The sequence below is a fragment of the Takifugu flavidus genome, chromosome 16 (genome assembly GCF_003711565.1).
Source record: "Takifugu flavidus isolate HTHZ2018 chromosome 16, ASM371156v2, whole genome shotgun sequence".
Taxonomy (NCBI): domain Eukaryota; kingdom Metazoa; phylum Chordata; class Actinopteri; order Tetraodontiformes; family Tetraodontidae; genus Takifugu; species Takifugu flavidus.
Genome location: NC_079535.1, coordinates 4179893 through 4197040, shown reverse-complemented (window position 1 = coordinate 4197040; position 17148 = coordinate 4179893). Strand labels below are relative to the sequence as shown.

The following is a 17148-nucleotide window of genomic DNA, read 5'->3' as shown; positions in this document are numbered from 1 at the left end:
CTTTTTTCGGTTGCAGTGAGGGTCAGTGCCGAGTCAGTGGAACCCCGAAGTGCCCCCCTCCCCGCGATCAGCGACACCGGCGCTTGAGTCGGGGTGTGCGGGTGTCTCAGACACGACGCTCTAATAAATAATTACAGATTTTCTGTGTCTCCGTTTGAACCCGAGGGTGAAAAGAGAGAGAGAATAAAAACTTTCAGTCTTTGCGCGAGTTGGAGCTTCCCTCTATTCCGCAGTGAGTCAGTCAGCGAGTCCCCGGAGGGTGCGAGGCACGGCACGGCCACAGGCCCCGCCCGCGCAGAGAGAAAACGCGTGGTGGGAAGAGAAAGAGGCAAGCGGGAGGGAGGGGTCGAGGAAGGGGGGGTAACTTAGACCGAATCAGATCGCCGGTGAGCGCTGTTGCCACCACAGGCGGGCTGTTTGCACGGCTCAGGCTGCTGTCGGCGGCGGCTCCTCGCACGGAGAACCCAGAGCGCACGGGATCAGCGGAGATCGGCTCCATCGGCCGCGGGGAGAAGTTGAGACGCGGGGAAGGGGATGCTCCAGTCTGGCTGCGTGATAACTTTCAACTGAACGCACCAAGGAGGAGGTCGTGCTTGTGGTGGATGTATTTTTTCCCCATCCGCGATGATAGAAGAGGCGCAGCGCACGGAGAGCGGAGCGAAGAGTGCGCCAGCGCAAATGTGGGCAAACAAATATGACGGCCGCTTTTGACGCTGTTGTCGTCGTGCGTCTGATGTGCAAGGCTGCGTTTCCAGTCCCGCACCTGTGGTGAATGCTGGAGTGGTTTCTTATTTGACGGAGAGGATAATCTTGTCCAGGCTGCGCGTCCGTCTGCGCGTAATGGGAGAAAAGTTTGGAATCGCGCACAGAAGACGCAGCCTCCCGCCGACGACGCGCTCGTAAATGCGCCCCGCCGCTCTCCCGACCGCCACTGCTCAACTTCGAAAGTGATTATCAGGCGATCAGCATGACCTGAAACAGCCTCGAGGGGGGTGGGTCGTCACCGGAACTCGAACCAAGACCAGCTAAAGATCCATGAACCTCCGAGCTCATTTAGCCAACGACGCGCAGACGGACATTAACGACCTCGGGAGGATTTCTGCAGCGGCGGCAGCACAGTGAAAGTCTGAGTGCAGCGTGCGCGCGTGCGTGCGTGTGTGTGTGTGAGAGAGAGAGCGCGGATTCACCTGGATGTCTATGATGTGCCAGCTCGGACAGAAGTGCGTGGCGGAGGTGGTGCTGCTGACCATCCTGTCCTGGGTGTCTGTGTGGGCGGAGGAGAAGATCATCTTTGACAGGCACGCGGTCTACTGGAACAGCTCCAACCCCAAGTGAGTTTCTGCGAACTCAAGCCCTGCGCGTGCGCGCGCGCGAGCGGCGTGTGTATCTGATGCGTCGGGCATGTAAAGAGGAGCAACTCCACAGCATCGCCCTTAACTGATTTGACCCCATTGTGCATGCACGCACGCGGGATGCGTTGCCTCTGTGGTTACAGGCGCAACCTGCTGCCGATTTTGACCGACGCGCAGAAGTTTAACGCGCACGCGAGCGGACGCGCGCTGGTCTCCGCCTCTGTCTTTGCCACCTCAAACTGTACTCTCCCCCTGAATTGAATCAGTGAATTGAGTGGAATTCCACCAAATTAGAACTCCACACATGTAAAAACTCTCTCTCCCTCTCTCTGTCACACACACACACACACACACACACACACACACACCACGCACACACACACACACACACACACACCACACACACACACACACACATTCTCTCTCCTCTCTCTACTCATTGACATGGGGGAGAGTGCACTGGACCTGTCCATCTAATAGCTTGTGACAACTTGTCTCCCTCACCCCCCCCTCTCTCTGTCTCCCTCCCTATTTCTCTACTCTCTCTCCCTCGTCTCTCTCTCACCCTCTCTCTCTCCCTCCCTCTCTCTCGGTCTCTCACACCTCTCTCTCTCTCCCTCCCTCTCTCTCTCCCTCCCTCCCTCTCTGTCTCTCACCCGCATCTCGTCCTCTCTCTCCCTCCCTCTCACTCTGTCTCTCACCCTCTCTCTCTCCCTCTCCCATCCCCTCTCTGTCTCTCACCCTCTCTCTCTCCCTCCCTCCCTCTCTGTCTCTCACCCTCTGTCTCTCCCTCCCTCCCTCCTCTGTCTCTCACCCTCTCTCTCTCCCTCCCTCCCTCTCTCTTCTCTCACCCTCCTCTCTCCTCCCTCTCCTCCCTCCCTCCCTCTCTGTCTCTCACCCTCTCTCTCTCTCAGGTAGATAAATAAACAGTGAACGTGCTCCCTCTTATTCACTCACGGTTGAATTAGTCCTAACTAACAAGCTTGTCTCTCTCTGCATCACACACACACACACACACACACCACACACCACACACACACAGCCACTGACTGCATCACTTTTTCACATAAGACTCCTCAAATATTTAACAGGCAGGGGGGAACATTTTATCCCTTTCTTGCTGTCTTTCTCTGTCATTCTCACCACACGTACAGACACACACACACACACACACACACACACACACACACACACACGATCCCTCACTCAATGCAGAAGTCATAGGATAAATTTGAACTACATGGAAGGTTGCTGGGGGCGCTGTTATTCCGTCAGGGTCGTACAGAGAAGCTGAAGCAGAAAGGGGGCCCATCAAAAATGCATTGTCACTAAAGCAGTGAATCTTGGCTCCGGAGCCCCGGCGAGATCGGTTCCCCCCATTCCACCCCGGCACCGTCTCGCTGCGTGCACTGTTCCATTTTTGTTCGTGTTCGGCTGCGTCCGGGAGGACCCTCAGCTGAGATCAACCCCTGTGCTTTAATCTAAACCACTGTTCCCTGTCAGAGTTTATGGGATTTGGACAGTTTTCAGGTGAAATCTAAGGCTGTAAAAACAAGTGCAGCGGCTGTAAAGTGCATTCCTCTGGTTTATTCATCAGTATTCATAGTTATGACTGTACTGACTCGATTTGCTGTAAAGTTGTGTAATGGTGTGAAAAATGGAGTATTTGGCCAAAATGTCATTGGAAACTGGATCTTAAAGTCACACCATTAAATAGATTACTTTAGGGTTTTTGAGGAGATCCACTACTTCCTGAAGTAATACAGAAAACCGGATACGCGGTTCTGATTGGCTCCTTTAGTCACATGTCCCAGAGAACCAGGAAGTGATGTGATGGAAGCGTGGCCGATGGGACCTGCTGCTGCTGATTTCCCAGGTCTGAACTCCACCTGCTGTGTGACTGAACCGCGCCCGTGTCCTGGTGGCGTCACGCCTGAGGAAGGTCACTAATTATCACCGCTGGGTGGTGATGTCGATGCTGATGAGATGCTTTGGGGACGGTGCAGGATTAACGCAGCCAAATGTTGCAGCCGGCTCAGAAAGGAGCAGCTGTGTGATTGATGGCAGAGCATCAGGAGCGCGGCTCTCGTCGAGCCATCAGGACGCACCGATGCTTCCGAGATGCCGCGCAGGTTGGAGTGAAGATCACAGATGCTGGTTTTAACGGGGATATGTTGAAGCAGGATGAGTTTATCCTTGTTTTTCCTGTCTTTAGGCTTCTGTGTGACTAGAATAGCAGGAGCTGGGACGTCCCCTCCTTTCTCCAAATAAATAAAAGTGAAACAATAAAAAAAAAAATGCTTCAGCTTCAGTTTCGAGGCGTGTCACAGTTGAGCAAACCTTAAATATCCTGAGCTCCGGCTCCTGGCAGGAGGATCTCCTCCAAGGTCCCGCTGGATAATAGAAAATGTGTGAGATAATCCAATTCAAGCACTTCCGGACATTTTCACACACACACACACACACACACACACACACACACACACACACACACACACACACACACAGAGGCGTATGCACACGTGCACGTCGTGCAGTCTGTCCTGAGACATGTCGTGCTGCACTGTAACAAAGTATCATCACACACGTCGTCACAACGCGAGAAAAGGAGCTAGAAATCTCCCAGAGCCACATAAAAGGATTTACACGACACGCGTGAAGGAATACACTCACACACACACACACACACACACACACACACAAGCTAGATTTAGGTCACAAATGCACACACACAATCACATAGAGAGATGAATGGCTGCCTATTGAATAGGTTAGGCAGACTCAGATTTTCTATTTTCTCTCTCTCTGCCTCTCTCCAGATACGGGACACATGCTCACATTCATATTCCTTCACAGTCAGGGGCGCTTCTATTCACACAAAACTCCCGTTTTCACCGTTTCTCTTAGACTGACCCCCCCCCCCCCCACCTCCATTGCAGGTGAGGGTCTTTGTTCACCCCGAGCAGCTAATGTGCTCAGACCAACCGGGCGCTCTCTCTCTCTCTCTGTCTCTCCTCTCTCTCCTCTCTCTCTCTCTCTTCTCTCCTCTGTCTCTCTCACACACACCACAACACACACACACACACACACAGAGTGGCTCAGTGGTCCAGAAGGGGCACCTTATCTAATCCTGTGGTTTATCCTTCAAAAGGCTTCTTCCTCCTCCTCCTCCTCTTTGTTCCTCCTCTCTCTTCACCTCTGCGTCTTTGAGGAACTCCCTGTCAGCCGTAGCAGCCGATGGTTGGCGACATGCGATCTCTGGGACGTGCGCTCCTCTGGGAGTCACGTGCGCGCACCGCACGCCCCTGTGTAGCCTCGCTTCGAGTGCGCCCGGTGGTCCCAGGGTCCCTCCCAGGGCGCAAAAATCCGGCTGCACAACGATGATCTGCAACAGGTGAAGGAGTGGAAGCTGCACCTGCTCACGTCATCACTGCGCTTCCTGGAGCCACACAGATCTGCATCCACCCCCCCCCACCCCCCCCATCCCACCCCCCACCATCACCCCCCCCCCCCCCCCCATTACTGCCAGTGTGTGAGACTCAAAGCTGCCCCTGGGTTAAATCCATCTCCCCTCTTTCCCTTTCTTCCTCGCTGCCTTTGTTTCTCTCTATCAAGCTCTTATCTTCCCCTCTCTCTCATCTCTTCTGTATCACCCCCCCCCTCCTTCATCCCACTGGGATGCATTTAGCACCCCCCCCCCCCGCCCTGGGCTGCCTCTCTCCGTACACAAACATGAAGCCGCGCTGCATCAGGTTACTGGTTCTTGCTGTGACCTACATGATTGGCCGGCGTCCCGCCTCTGTGGGAAATGTCAGCGTGGCTGCGGCTGAGAACGCCGCCTCATGAGTCATCCGGAGGAATCCGGAGCCCCTCACGTTCAGCTAAAGACGATCCGGAGTAATTAAAGCGTGGGTATTAGGGACGATTCCGCCCGACTCTGCAGGAGCGCCCATCCGGCTGCAGCTGATCTGAATTAGCAACAGATTTGACGTGATCGGCTGGAGGAATTTTGAGGGAGCAGTTGTGCTGAGCAACGAGCACGAGGCCGAGCAAAGTGGCGCCGGAACTTGAGCGGCTTTTGTGTAATCTCGCCGGGAGCCGCCAACCAGGACCGACGCGGCAGCGGCGTGCGCGTCCCCGTCCACACGAGCTCTTCAAGGCAGATTTGGTTTCCATATGGATGGGCTTCACGTCCTCTCGCGGATTTCCTGAGCCCGCTCGAGTGCGTCAGTTCTGTTCCCACGTGCACGTTCCCATCCACGCGCACTGGAACGTAATTGGGCGACGGCGGCCGCGTGAAATGTGCAGCGGATTCAGACCCGTTCGGAGTTTCCGTTGTGTTGTTGAAGCATTTTAAAGACATTTTTAAAAGCTAAAAGCACATTTAGGTTGAACATCCAAATCATGAAACTAATTACCGTTAACCCAGGTCGATCTGCTCCTTCCTGTGTGTTTTTGCACTGAAATGATGAATATCTTGACCTCTGACCCAATGTGGGTGTGGATGGATCTTTTCTGTTAAAGGAACCCTGATAATCATTTACTGAGCACAAACACCAGATGGAGTCGCCTTTAATTGGCTTTTATTGAAAGTCGCTCCTCTTTTAAATCAACCGACTCATTCGTTTGCTAATGAAATCAAGATTTGGTTTTATCTCCTCGTTGTTGTTGTTGTTGTCTAGCGTTTCCTTATCGCGGTTGCTGTCAGTCAGCTGATGTCTAAGGGGGGGGGGGCTAAACAAAGCCGCTTCACAGTTTTATTTTGCGATTGTATATTTCCGAGTGCATTCCAGACCTGAACTGAAAGTCGGAGCGAAAACGCGGGGGCAACCCAGGCCGCTGCGCTAGCATCCCGCCGCGCGTCGACAATTAGCAGCACGCAGCTAAGTCGGATTGAGAAATATCTGCGGCGTGCAGGTTCTGTTTCCTCCTGGCAGGAATGTATTCCCTATAGAATTAGGGATTTTATGCTGTTATTAAGGTGCTGCCATGGAAGCGTAATCCTCGTCTGAGAGATGATTCTATTTGCAGAGAAGTTTTGCGGTCAAAAATTCCTCCCCCCGCAGAGTAAAAAGATGAGTGGAGGTGTGATGCCGCTCGCGCTGCCTCCATCCGATAACGAGATGCGTTGACGGTAATGACCACAGCGCCGATGATGTAAGTGTTCCGAAACAACCCTGGGGGAGAAACACCCCCCCCACCCCGCTGGACTTGTTGTTTTAATGAAGAGAGAGAAGCTGGGAGATAAAAAAGAGTCGAGTGGGACTTTTAAGAAGAGAAAAGAGCCAGCGGACGGGATCAAAGCATGAAAGCATGAATAAAGGAAGAAATTTTAGAGATGCAGGCCGAGAATATGAACGCTGCCAGACTGGAGTCACAGCGTGGCCAACAATGGTCATTGTCATTCCGGCTCCATGTCGATTCTGCTCGTCTCCTCGGGTCCCGGCTGGTCGTGCCGATTGTGCGAGAGAATGGGATTCTTTCAGTTACGTCCGCGCGGCGCTCTGATGGGAGGATCTGGCGATTCGGCGTTCCTACGGAGCAGCTGGAGACAGATAATAACAGCAGCTCCGCTGTCTGGAAGTCGCTCGGACCGTCCCCGGTGAGAAGGAAGAAAGAAAACATGTGAAAGGGAAACACAGATCAGCGAGGAGGATTAGAAGGAAGAGGGCGAAGGACGCGGCGCCGACAAATACAAGGACAGAGACGCGGCTGAGTTTGTGGGGCAGAAAAAACCGAGGCGCAGAAGCGCTAACGCTAACGATATCAACCGGACGCACGTTGTTCCTGCGGGTTTGAAGAGTTGCTGCGATCAGTTAATGGAAGCTTCTTAGCTACATGGTAGCCGGGCTGATGCTAACTGGTCTTTAGCACGTGCACCGCTGACGGGGCCTTTTTTGGGAACGAGAAAGTGACTTCCAGCTGACACTAAATTCACAAAAGTCGACCCCGTTAACTTTCACGCTCTTAATCTGCGCGATTAAACGTGCCGGAGCGTTTATGAACGGCGTTATTTTCCTCCTTTTCAGTAGCATCACAAAAGTCTTGGCTTTGCTTCCTGCAAAGTGTGTGTTTGTGCCGGTGTGTGTAGCGGCGATGCAAACCAGCGTCTCATCCTCGTCCAAAAGAACGGCGGAGAGGACAAAAACGGGTTCCCGGAAGAATTTGAAACAGTCGAAGTGGAGAAATTAAAACAAAAGGAGAAATGGGCGAATCATTTGCATTGTAACCCATCAGACAAGGAGGAGCGGGCTAATCCAGGGCATCCAGCCACGGATGCCCTGATACCCCGGCTGACGGAGCGAGGGGGGGGGCAGTGCTAATAAGCTATAATAGGCTGAACCAACAGATGTTGCGGCCATCTTGAACCTGCTGCTGACTGGCTGGGCCCTCCCGGAGGTTTGGGGTGTGATTCTCCCTCTGACCTGCCTGTGGAATAATCCTCACCTCCGGCCTAATCCGGAGCTCATTTAAAGAGCCGCTGCCGGGTTTCATATTGGAAAACCGGCCTCTAAGAGGATGAGGGGAGGTGATATGGGTGATTGTGGCGTGATGAAAGCGGCGGCACCGGCGATGATGAACACGGGGTGAGGACGACAGCCGCGGCGTTAGAGCTGATGATGGACCTTTAATCTGTCACGTTCAGCCACGGTTCTGGATGGAGGAACATCTTCCATCTCAGTTCAGACGCAGCGAGCTCGTAAATTAAGCAGCGCGGCGTTGGAGCCCGTCCGCTCATGTGACGGTTCACCTGACGTTGCTGAGGACGCCGTCGGGGACAAAAGAGCGCGGCGGCGGCGTGTAGCGCCGGGCCAGTCGAGTGGAAACAAAGATAATTGGCATTTTATTTACGCAAATAGAATCAGAATTGATTGTGGAGACGATGCTAATGGTGTTTATGGCGATGATGAAGATGAGGATAATGACAGAAGGGGAAACACGGTGACGGTGATTAAGGTTCTGATGAGGAGCAGGAGGCTGCCGCTGATTGCCGTAATGCCAACGGCGGCGATTCCGACGCCGGCTGATGAACGCTCACCCAAACGCACGCAGCCGATGAAGTTTGGATTTGATTAAAGGTGTTTTTGGTGTAACACAGAAGCTCCGGGGTTCGATTCCCCAGTTTTGCTCACGCACCTACAAAAACACAGGAAACAGAGGGATGATGATAAAGAGGGTTGTGAGGCGGCTCTGAAAGGACTCTGATGAGCCGACGCCAATTGCCGTCCCCCCCCCCCCCCCCCCACGACAACCCTCACCCTCTTTTACTCAAGAATGCTTCTGATGGGGGAATTGCAGAGCACTCCATTAAGATTCTTCTTCTCTCATCTCATGCGAAATGAAGGAAGAGGGAGGATGAAGAGATGCGGGGAAATGATTACTCTGGCCCCCCTCCAATGGGGGAAAAAAAGGGAAATGGAAAATGAGGCGATTCTTCTGATGAGAATCCGTCCTCAGGGGTGTCAGCTCCAGTGTCGGGGAGAGGAGGAAGATTATGTCTTCCATTGTGTCCGGCCTGCTGGAGTTTCCCCCCCGTGCAATGTTTGCGTGACACGCGAAGGTGTTAGCGTCTTGGTTTGAAGAGCCTAATCAAAGGCGCCCCCCCACCCCACCCCCATCCATGATGAATGAGAGGAAGGAGCAGGTGTTTATGATTGAGCTAAGTTGCTCAAAGCTTTGTCTGATGAGGAATTTGAGGGGGGGACAGGTCCATTAGTGGAGGCTCTGGGCCACGTATGCTAACGCTAATGTGCCCGTCACAAACCAAATGTTTGGGAGCCATCCCAGATTACAAAGAGACGTGCTGCCGGGAGGACGAGGCGGGATGGAAAGCGGAGTGATGTAAAGGGGAATATGGACAGGAGGTGCGTGAGTGTCTGTGGGTGCGGTGAGGAGCGCCGGATGTGGCACCGGTGTTGGTGCTGCATACTCTGTGTTTGATCAAACACACTTCAAACGCCCTCGCTGACTTCCTCCAGCTCAGAGCCCGGAGACCCGCGGCAGCGCGCGGGTGGCGTGCGTGTGCGCGGCCCCGAGTGGCCGCTGAGGAGGAGAGCGCCGCTGATGTTCTGTTTATCTGAAGTGGGTCAACCAAACGCAACCAGCTGCAGCGTCTGCACAACTCTGAGATCAGTGTGTGTGTGTGTGTGTGTGTGTGTGGTGTGTGTGTGTGTGTGGTGTGTGTGTGTGTGTGTGATTGTTCCTCATATCTACGTCATTCCATCTCTTATTCCGCCTGTTTGCTCCCAGTTCGTCTCCCTTCTGTGGCGGCTCCAGAGATCTCATTAAACCCATTAGCACTTAGGAATAACAGAGGAGTTCCCACCTCCTCCTCCTCCTCCTCCTCTTCTTCTCTCTCCTCTCCAAAATGACCTTTGATCCCTCGGACTCGGGTGAACACCTGCCCACCTGCCTCCTCAAGTCGATCGCGTCACCCTGTGATCGGGAACATTCTTGGCTGTTGCATTGATGTATTATTGACGGGGGGGAGGAGGATTCCCAGAGGTGGGGGGCAGATTAAGCGCTGGTCAGATGTCGTGCACATCCAGCGTGTCAGTGCAGCTCTATAGAACATGGCCGTGCCTGCAGGATCGTGCGCCGGTCCATTTGTGCGTTTTGTCCCACGTGAGACGTCCAGAGATGGAAAAAGCCGCCGCAGAGCTGCCGAGAGGACGCCGCGTGTCCCGACGTGGGTCGTTAGCATGCTCGCTAAGGCTCCACTGCAACCTCGCAGCAATAATGTCAACAGCTTCACTCCGGCGAAATTAACCTCCCCCTCTGAAGTGCTGCTGCAGGTGCTCGGGTCGAATCCCACGCGTCATAAAAACACCGGCAGGAGACGCCGGCTTTAATTGTCATCAGTTCAGCGAGCGGTGGGTGGAGGTTCATTTGGAAATAAAAGAGACTCTGCGGAGCCAGAGGAGCCAGTGGTGGCCGTGGGAACCAGCAGGGGGCTTCAGCGCCGCTCCTCCGTGTGTCTACTGGAGCCTGGAATGGACATATTTGTACTTGGAGAAGGTTGAGGACAGATCTCAGTGTTATCGCCAAGAAATGGCACCAAATCAATGGAGAATTTAAGGCAGGGGTGTCCAGACCCGGTCCTCGAGGGCCACGATCCAGCCGGGTTCTCTGAGGAGCCGCCTCACTTGCCACAGAAACAGCTTCTCCGATGAAAATGATTAAAAATCCCCTGCGAACTGCATCAAAAGCTGCCCGTGCAGCACTAATCAGCCCCTGCGCTGGTTCTAATGGAGGCCTAACACACCTAAACAGGGATGGGGGGGTTTGCCAGAAGAAAGCTGCTAAATGGTGTGAACTTTCTGTGGCGACAGGACCATAAATCTAAACATCCTCCATTGTGTGTGAAGAGAAAGCGAGGATCTCTGTTACCGCGGCGCCGGCTGCTGTTGCCGGGTCCTAAACCTGCTTCCAGAGGAGCGACGGCAGCTCTGCCTCAGTAATGAGGAAGATGCTGCAGGTCAGATGCAGCCTCCTGTTGTTGGTGACCTTATTGTTTGGTTCTTGGCTGCAGATGTCCGCCTGCAGCCAGACTATTCCTCCGCCGAGGTGTCCGGAACTCTGGCGTGGCGCTGATAGACCAGCCCTGAAGCCTACTGGGGGAATTTTCTGGAATAATGGAGGTCAAATGGCTCCGAGCAGGAGCCGGAGATCAGATCCTTCCTCTTTAAGAAGCGCGTTTGGCTCTCTCGGCAGGCAGCCATGGAGGAGCTTAGGGATCCCACCTGGGACCAGATGTGATGAGGAGGAAAGTTCCTGCTTTAAACCACAATGAGGGTCCGTTTGGGCCTCTGATGGAACACTCCTGGTGGTAAAACGTCGCCATTCTCGCCGCTTCCTCGCAGCTGCGTTCGTGCCGCAGACGCATGCAGATCCCATCATGGCTGCTGATTTATTGATCAGAGTGTTTGCTTCAGTAGGCAGGAACCTTTCCTCCATCCCACACAGGTGCACATGCATTATGGATGCTGCCGCACCGGCAACATGACACCAATGTTTTATTCTTACATTTAGAGCTACGGAGTTGATGACCACACAGAAGAAGACGCGGGGAGTCTTCGTTATGGCTCCGGCTGCTGCTAATTAGTCCCCTTTGCAGTGGAGGAATTACTGCTCAGTTCTAATAATCAGTTACTAATGAAGCGCCCTCTTTGAGGAGGAGACCAAACGGGTGCAATCATGAGATGTGGGTCCAGATTTAACCCCGGAGCTCCCTCGGGGTTCTCCATGAGAGCTTCAAACCATACATTGGTTCCTGGTGGAACTTCCTGTCTGATTTCTCAGTGAAGTTGGTGGAATATACCAAAGTCTTTGGAGGAACCTTGAGAAGTTGCCGGTGAAATAACCCAAAAAAGGTCGGACTAGGCCCACAGCTGCAGCATGGACGCAGGACGCGCACAACAATCCCAACTCACGCACACAAACAAGGAAAATGACATAAAGATCTATTTTCCACACGTTTGCTAAAGCTTAGCGACCGTAGCTGCAATCTTTATAAATGTCATATCTTCTGGGAGTGACTCTGGTGATTAAACACAGACCTGATTAAAAAAGAAGCCGATCAATCCGGCAAAACAATCAAATCAGTCCCTGAGAGCGAGTGAGACAGGACCGCTCCCTGCCAGGAAGCACCTCGCTTTATTTTTATTTCCGTGACGTTCGCCCTTTGGAGAGATATGCAGAGTTTCCCCCTGACAGCGGTGACAGGCACAGAGTCCTCCGTGCATTTTCGCCGCTGACAATTTGGTCGGCATCTCCTGCAGAAAAAAAGAAAAAGAAAAGAAAAACAAGAAAAAGAGCGGGCAGCTCTCTTACTCCCCTGAAGCAAACGAGCCGAGCACCGCAGCCATTACATCCACCAAACAGGCAAATCGGAGCCGAGGTCGGCTGTTTGGGAACTTAAAAAAAAGAAAAAAAAATCAAATCAAATGAACCACGTTTCGGGGCACGCGCGCACACGCGCCGGCGTGCGTGCGCGCGTGCATTTCTGTCTCCCTGCACCCCCCCATCTGCAGAGGAAAGAGCTCTTTGAACTGTGAACCAATGAGCGTCGCCGCAACTGAGAGACGCTGAAGGCAATTCCTGCATCCAGCTGTGGACCTGTGCAACACACACGCACGCACACGCACACACACACACACACACACACACACAAACACACACAGAACAGCCTGCAAGTGTTTGTCCTGATGCCACTGAGATGGTCATGTTATCAACATGTTATCACCTTCTCCTATCGCTGCCATCTCTCTTCCTCCTCCCTCCCTCCATCTCTCTCTCTCCCTCCATCTCTCTCTCTCCCTCCATCTCTCTTCTCCTCCCTCCATCTCTCTCTCTCCCTCCATCTCTCTTTCTCTCCCTCCATCTCTCTCTCCCTCCATCTCCCCTTTTTAGCATCTAATGCATAGAGACAGGGTGGATGTATAATTCATATTAGCTCTGCCAGCATGTGTGTGTGTGCGTGCGTGTGTGTGTGTGTGGGAGAGAGGGACGTCACAGAGGAGTTAAATGGAGGGAAGTGTGTGTTTGTGTGTGTTTGTGTGCGATTTTTGCCCCGTTTGTCATCATGTCGGTATAAATCATGTATAGGTGTGGGAACGCTGCCTCGCCTGACTTCTCTATATGTTCAGCTTTGCGGCTCAGGGGTAAAAGAGGCGAGCAGGGGGCAGAATGTTGGATGTTGACGTCTGTTTTCTTTCCTCCGTCTCCGTGCGGCGCTCTCGGGGCTGTAAAAGCCGAGCGGCGTCGGCTCTTCGGAGGCAGGCGAGCTCCTCTGAGCTCGTGTTCCTCTGAAATAGAATTTGGGAGGGCGAGACCCACCTCTCTTCTCCACTCAACCGTGCACTCACTCATTCCCTGTGGGGCGAGGGAGGGAGGGAGGGAGGGAGCCGCAGGAAACGGGGGAGAGAGGGGGAATAAGTGTGGTGGAAGGAAGGAGGGAAACGGATGGAGGAGAAGGAGAAGGAGAGATGTTCACTGTGCCGTGGAGTGTATTTAAAGTAATACCATCATGACCTAAAAATACTGGGACACTTTGAATAATTGTAAACACATTAAAGGATCCAGGTCGGTGAAATCAGACCTTCTTCTTCGCCTTTTTCTGTTTGTGAGCATCAGAGAAGCTACAACTAAGTTCCAACTAATTAGGCCTCTCCTGCTCCAAAAGTGGTCAAATGCACCTGAGGAGTACGAACACGTATAGTTGTGGACCACAGTAGAAGCCACGTCCCCTCTCTTGGAGGGGGGGCTGCCCCCACCATTATATAAACATATATCATAATATAGGATGATCTAAAAAGGTTGAGCCACAGCATTAAAACGCCAACATCAAATGTGTAATTAACACAATAATTGCCGTGTAACACAATCCTGGGGCAGGACGAGGGGCAACAAAGGCACTGCAGACGCTCAGATGTGGAGGATTAAATGGTCTTTTTACAAATTTCAGTACTTTCACACGTCTGCTGATGCAGATCCTGACATGAAGGGAATAAATGGAGGGTGAGAGAGCCACAGGTCGGGGGTGGGGGGAGGGGGGGCGTAATGGAGAAGGCATGTAGAGCAGCAGAAATGGAACAGAGGGGAGCTGGGAGCCTCTAAAGCACGGAGATAGAGGCAAAAAGAGCAGGAAAACGTGTAGTGGGGGGGGCAGAGGAGGAGAGCGAAGACGAGAACACGCTGAGACAAAAAGAGAAACGGAGAGAGAGGGAGAGCGAACTCCTTCTCCTCTAACGGGTGAACGAGCATTCGGAGCAGTCAGATGAGTCCATGTCAGAGGGAGAGAACCTAAACGAGAGCGCCGCTTTACATGCGCGACTCGGGCCGCCGCCTAATGGACGGCCCGCGGAGGAGGAAGGACAGGAGGCAACGTTCCAGTGGGAAGGTGGGGGCGATGACCCCGCTGCACCGCGCTGCCCGTCGGCAGGAAGTGGAAACACACGCTTGTTCTGATTTGAATAAAAGTCTCCAAACTCATTTAGGGCGAGTTAGCGCCGCGGCTAGCCGAGCGAAGAGAAGCGGAAGAGCGACATCAAAGTGATAGGTGATGGGAACGCGCCGGATAAAAGCGATGCCCTGATGTTTGGAATTTCAAAGGCTCCCGTCCTGGGATTGTGCTGTTCTCGGTTACTCTGAGGGTGTTTTTCACTGGAGGCGGAGGGTGACCGCGGCTCGTTCTGCTCAATAAAGCCGCTCACACGTGCTGCTGCTTCCTCTGCTTAATGGACAGCCGAGCGCGGAGAGACAGAAGTGGGAGAAAGTGTCTCCGAGCTAATTTAGTGTTTTCTCCGGCTGGGGCTTTTTAGCGCTGACTCAAACAGGCGGGAGGCCGAGGGAGCTCAGGAGAGGAAGAGAAAGCACCGCCGACGTCGCGCTAACCCCCTCGACCAGCAGCAGCTGGCTTTATTTCATTTTTGTAGATTTCATTTGGACTAGTTGGGGTCCTCTCGCTTTTATTGGCCTCATATAAGATCCGAAAATATTCGAAGAGCTGTGGGAACAAGTGGAATTAAGCAGCGTGCTTTAATATTGAAGAGTGCAGATTGCAGCAGGACACGTGAATCAATAATAAATGTCCAATATTATGAGCGCCGCCCGGTCAGCCGCGCTCGCCCAGGTGAGCTGTGATCCCGGATCTTCCGCTGTTGTCATGCAGATTTCGGCTGCAGAAGGAGGGAAAACAGGTGTTTCGGAGTTCTGCCACTTTGCTGGAAATCGCAGCAGCTCCGGCGCCACTACGGCGCTCAGCGCCGCCATGCTGCTCCCAGCTGCGGTTTATTTCAGAACTCGGGGTTCAGGACGCGCATGGGGGGGGTGGGCGGTATTTTTGAACACGCGAGGCAGATTCAAGGCGCGATCAAGAGGAGATTCCTGCCTTTTCCATGTTTGCGTGTTCCGGGTTGCATGTGTTTCATCCCACAGCTCAAAAACCAGCAAATAGCCTCTCATCTGGGGTCTTGGCCCACCTCACCGGCCGGTGGAGGTTCACAGACTTCCAGCAACATTCCCACATGGGAAAAGGTCCTGCAACTGTCCTGCAGCTTCTTGTATTCTTACTTAAGAGTCTTCAACTTTCCAGCAGTTTGCTTCGCAGTGTTTTCTGCACTGAGCTCGTCGGCTGTTCTTCCACAGACCCTCCTCAGAACCTCCAGCACACATGAAGCCTGGGAGCTGCTTCTGGTGGTTCTGGAGCAAACATGTCGGGGTTTTGCCAAATCCCAGGTAAAAGATCAGCGTTCCTGCAGTGGAAAAGCGGCCTAATCAAGCAATTATCCATTATCGTGTGTTTTAAAGTGTATTGTGTCGCAAGATGTCTGTGTAAATTCTCAGTCATCCAGGTCATTGTGTCCAAGGTAGTTTTCTCTGTCAACTGGACTGGGTTTCTTCTCTTGAAGACGTTTCGCCTTCTATCCAGAAGGCTTCTTCAGTATCGTGTCTGACGTCTGGGAAGATTTTCCTTCTGGAAGCAGGGACAGAGAATTTAACAAGCATCCATATCCTACCTTTGTGTGTGTGTGTGTGTTTGTCCTTGTACTTAATACCTAATAGTCTACTAGCCAAGTGGGGACTTGCAAATTGAGGCCATTTTGTCTGCTCCTCACAACTTTAAAGGACTGTTTGAGGGTTGAAACATGGTTTGATGATTGGGTTCAGGTGAGGTTTGGACAGGGAGCTGGGTAATGTAGTATGTCTATGAAAGATAGAAATATGAGAATGTGTGTGTGTGTGTGTGTGTGCGTGTGTGTGTCTGTGTGTGTGTGTGTGTCTGTGTGTCTGGGTGTGTGTGTGTGTGTTGTGTGTGTGTGTGTTGTGTGTGTGTGTGTGTGTGTGTGTGTGCGTGTGTGTGTGTGTGTGTGTTGTGTGTGTGTGTGTCTGGGTGTGGTGTGTGTGTGTGTGTGTGTCTGGGTGTGTGTGTGTGTGTGTCTGGGTGTGCGTGTGTGTGTGTCTGGGTGTGCGTGTGCACATGGCCAGATGCATCCGTGGAGAAAAGGCAGAAAGATCCTTGGAGAGCTCCCTGGAAGAGCGAAAACAAAGACGGAAAAGATGAAGCTGGTTTCCAGTTTCCTCGTCAGCGTAACTAAACAACTCTCAGTTTAACGGGCGGCACAGAAGACGCATGAAAATCTGAGTGCATATTGAAAAACGACACCTCTTCCAGGGGCAGCAGGGAGGGACGGAGCCGCGCTACAAAAACAGTCAGTTCGGAGGAAAACGTCGGTGTGTTTTATTGATTACAGGAAGAGGATGTGGCGAGGGGATGAAGAACGGCGCGGCCGGCTCTCGCCGTGATTGGTGAGCGCCGGTATTTACTGCTGCTATCAGATGGGGATTAGAGGCAGATCTCAGAGGCGAGGCCTTTTATCATCCGCCCGCCCGCTCTTATGAAACCATCGCCTGCGTCTCTGCAGCCCCTCCGACGGCTAATTAGGTTGTTTAAAACATCGTGTCGTGTCCAACACGTCTGTGTCTGCTCGCCTAGGCTGCACCATGCAGGCTAACGCCTCCGTTAGCGGCCGGCGCGTTTGGGAGCCCTCTGTGGGCGTCAGAGACGTTTATTTTACAGTTGTCAGACGGGGGATGGGAGACATCACCTGAGGAGGCGGGGCTACCTGCAGCAAGTGCTCATGGGAATGGCCTCCGTAGGTAAGGAAGCGCAAACCAATTAAATTCCTGACAGAAACGATCAGGAAATGAAGAAGCCTGGGTGTTTGTGGGGCGCCCGCTCGGCTGTTTGATGGATGCAATAATTACGCAAACAGAATAGCATCTTTTTAAATTA

The 17148-nt window shown here is 52.8% G+C and overlaps 1 protein-coding gene across 2 annotated transcripts in view; it reads left to right on the top strand.

Moving 5' to 3' along the window:
- The first annotated feature begins 357 nt into the window (after positions 1-357).
- Positions 358-17148, top strand: part of efna2a (ephrin-A2a) — a 49701-nt gene continuing 32910 nt past the window's right edge. Inside the window, exon 1 of one of the 2 annotated variants that reach the window (XM_057011756.1) lies at positions 358-1331. In XM_057011756.1, the coding sequence (XP_056867736.1) occupies positions 1192-1331 (140 nt within the window). In that variant the 5' untranslated portion in view covers positions 358-1191. The remainder of the gene's footprint in view (positions 1332-17148) is intronic. The other variant, XM_057011757.1, reaches the window with a different exon arrangement.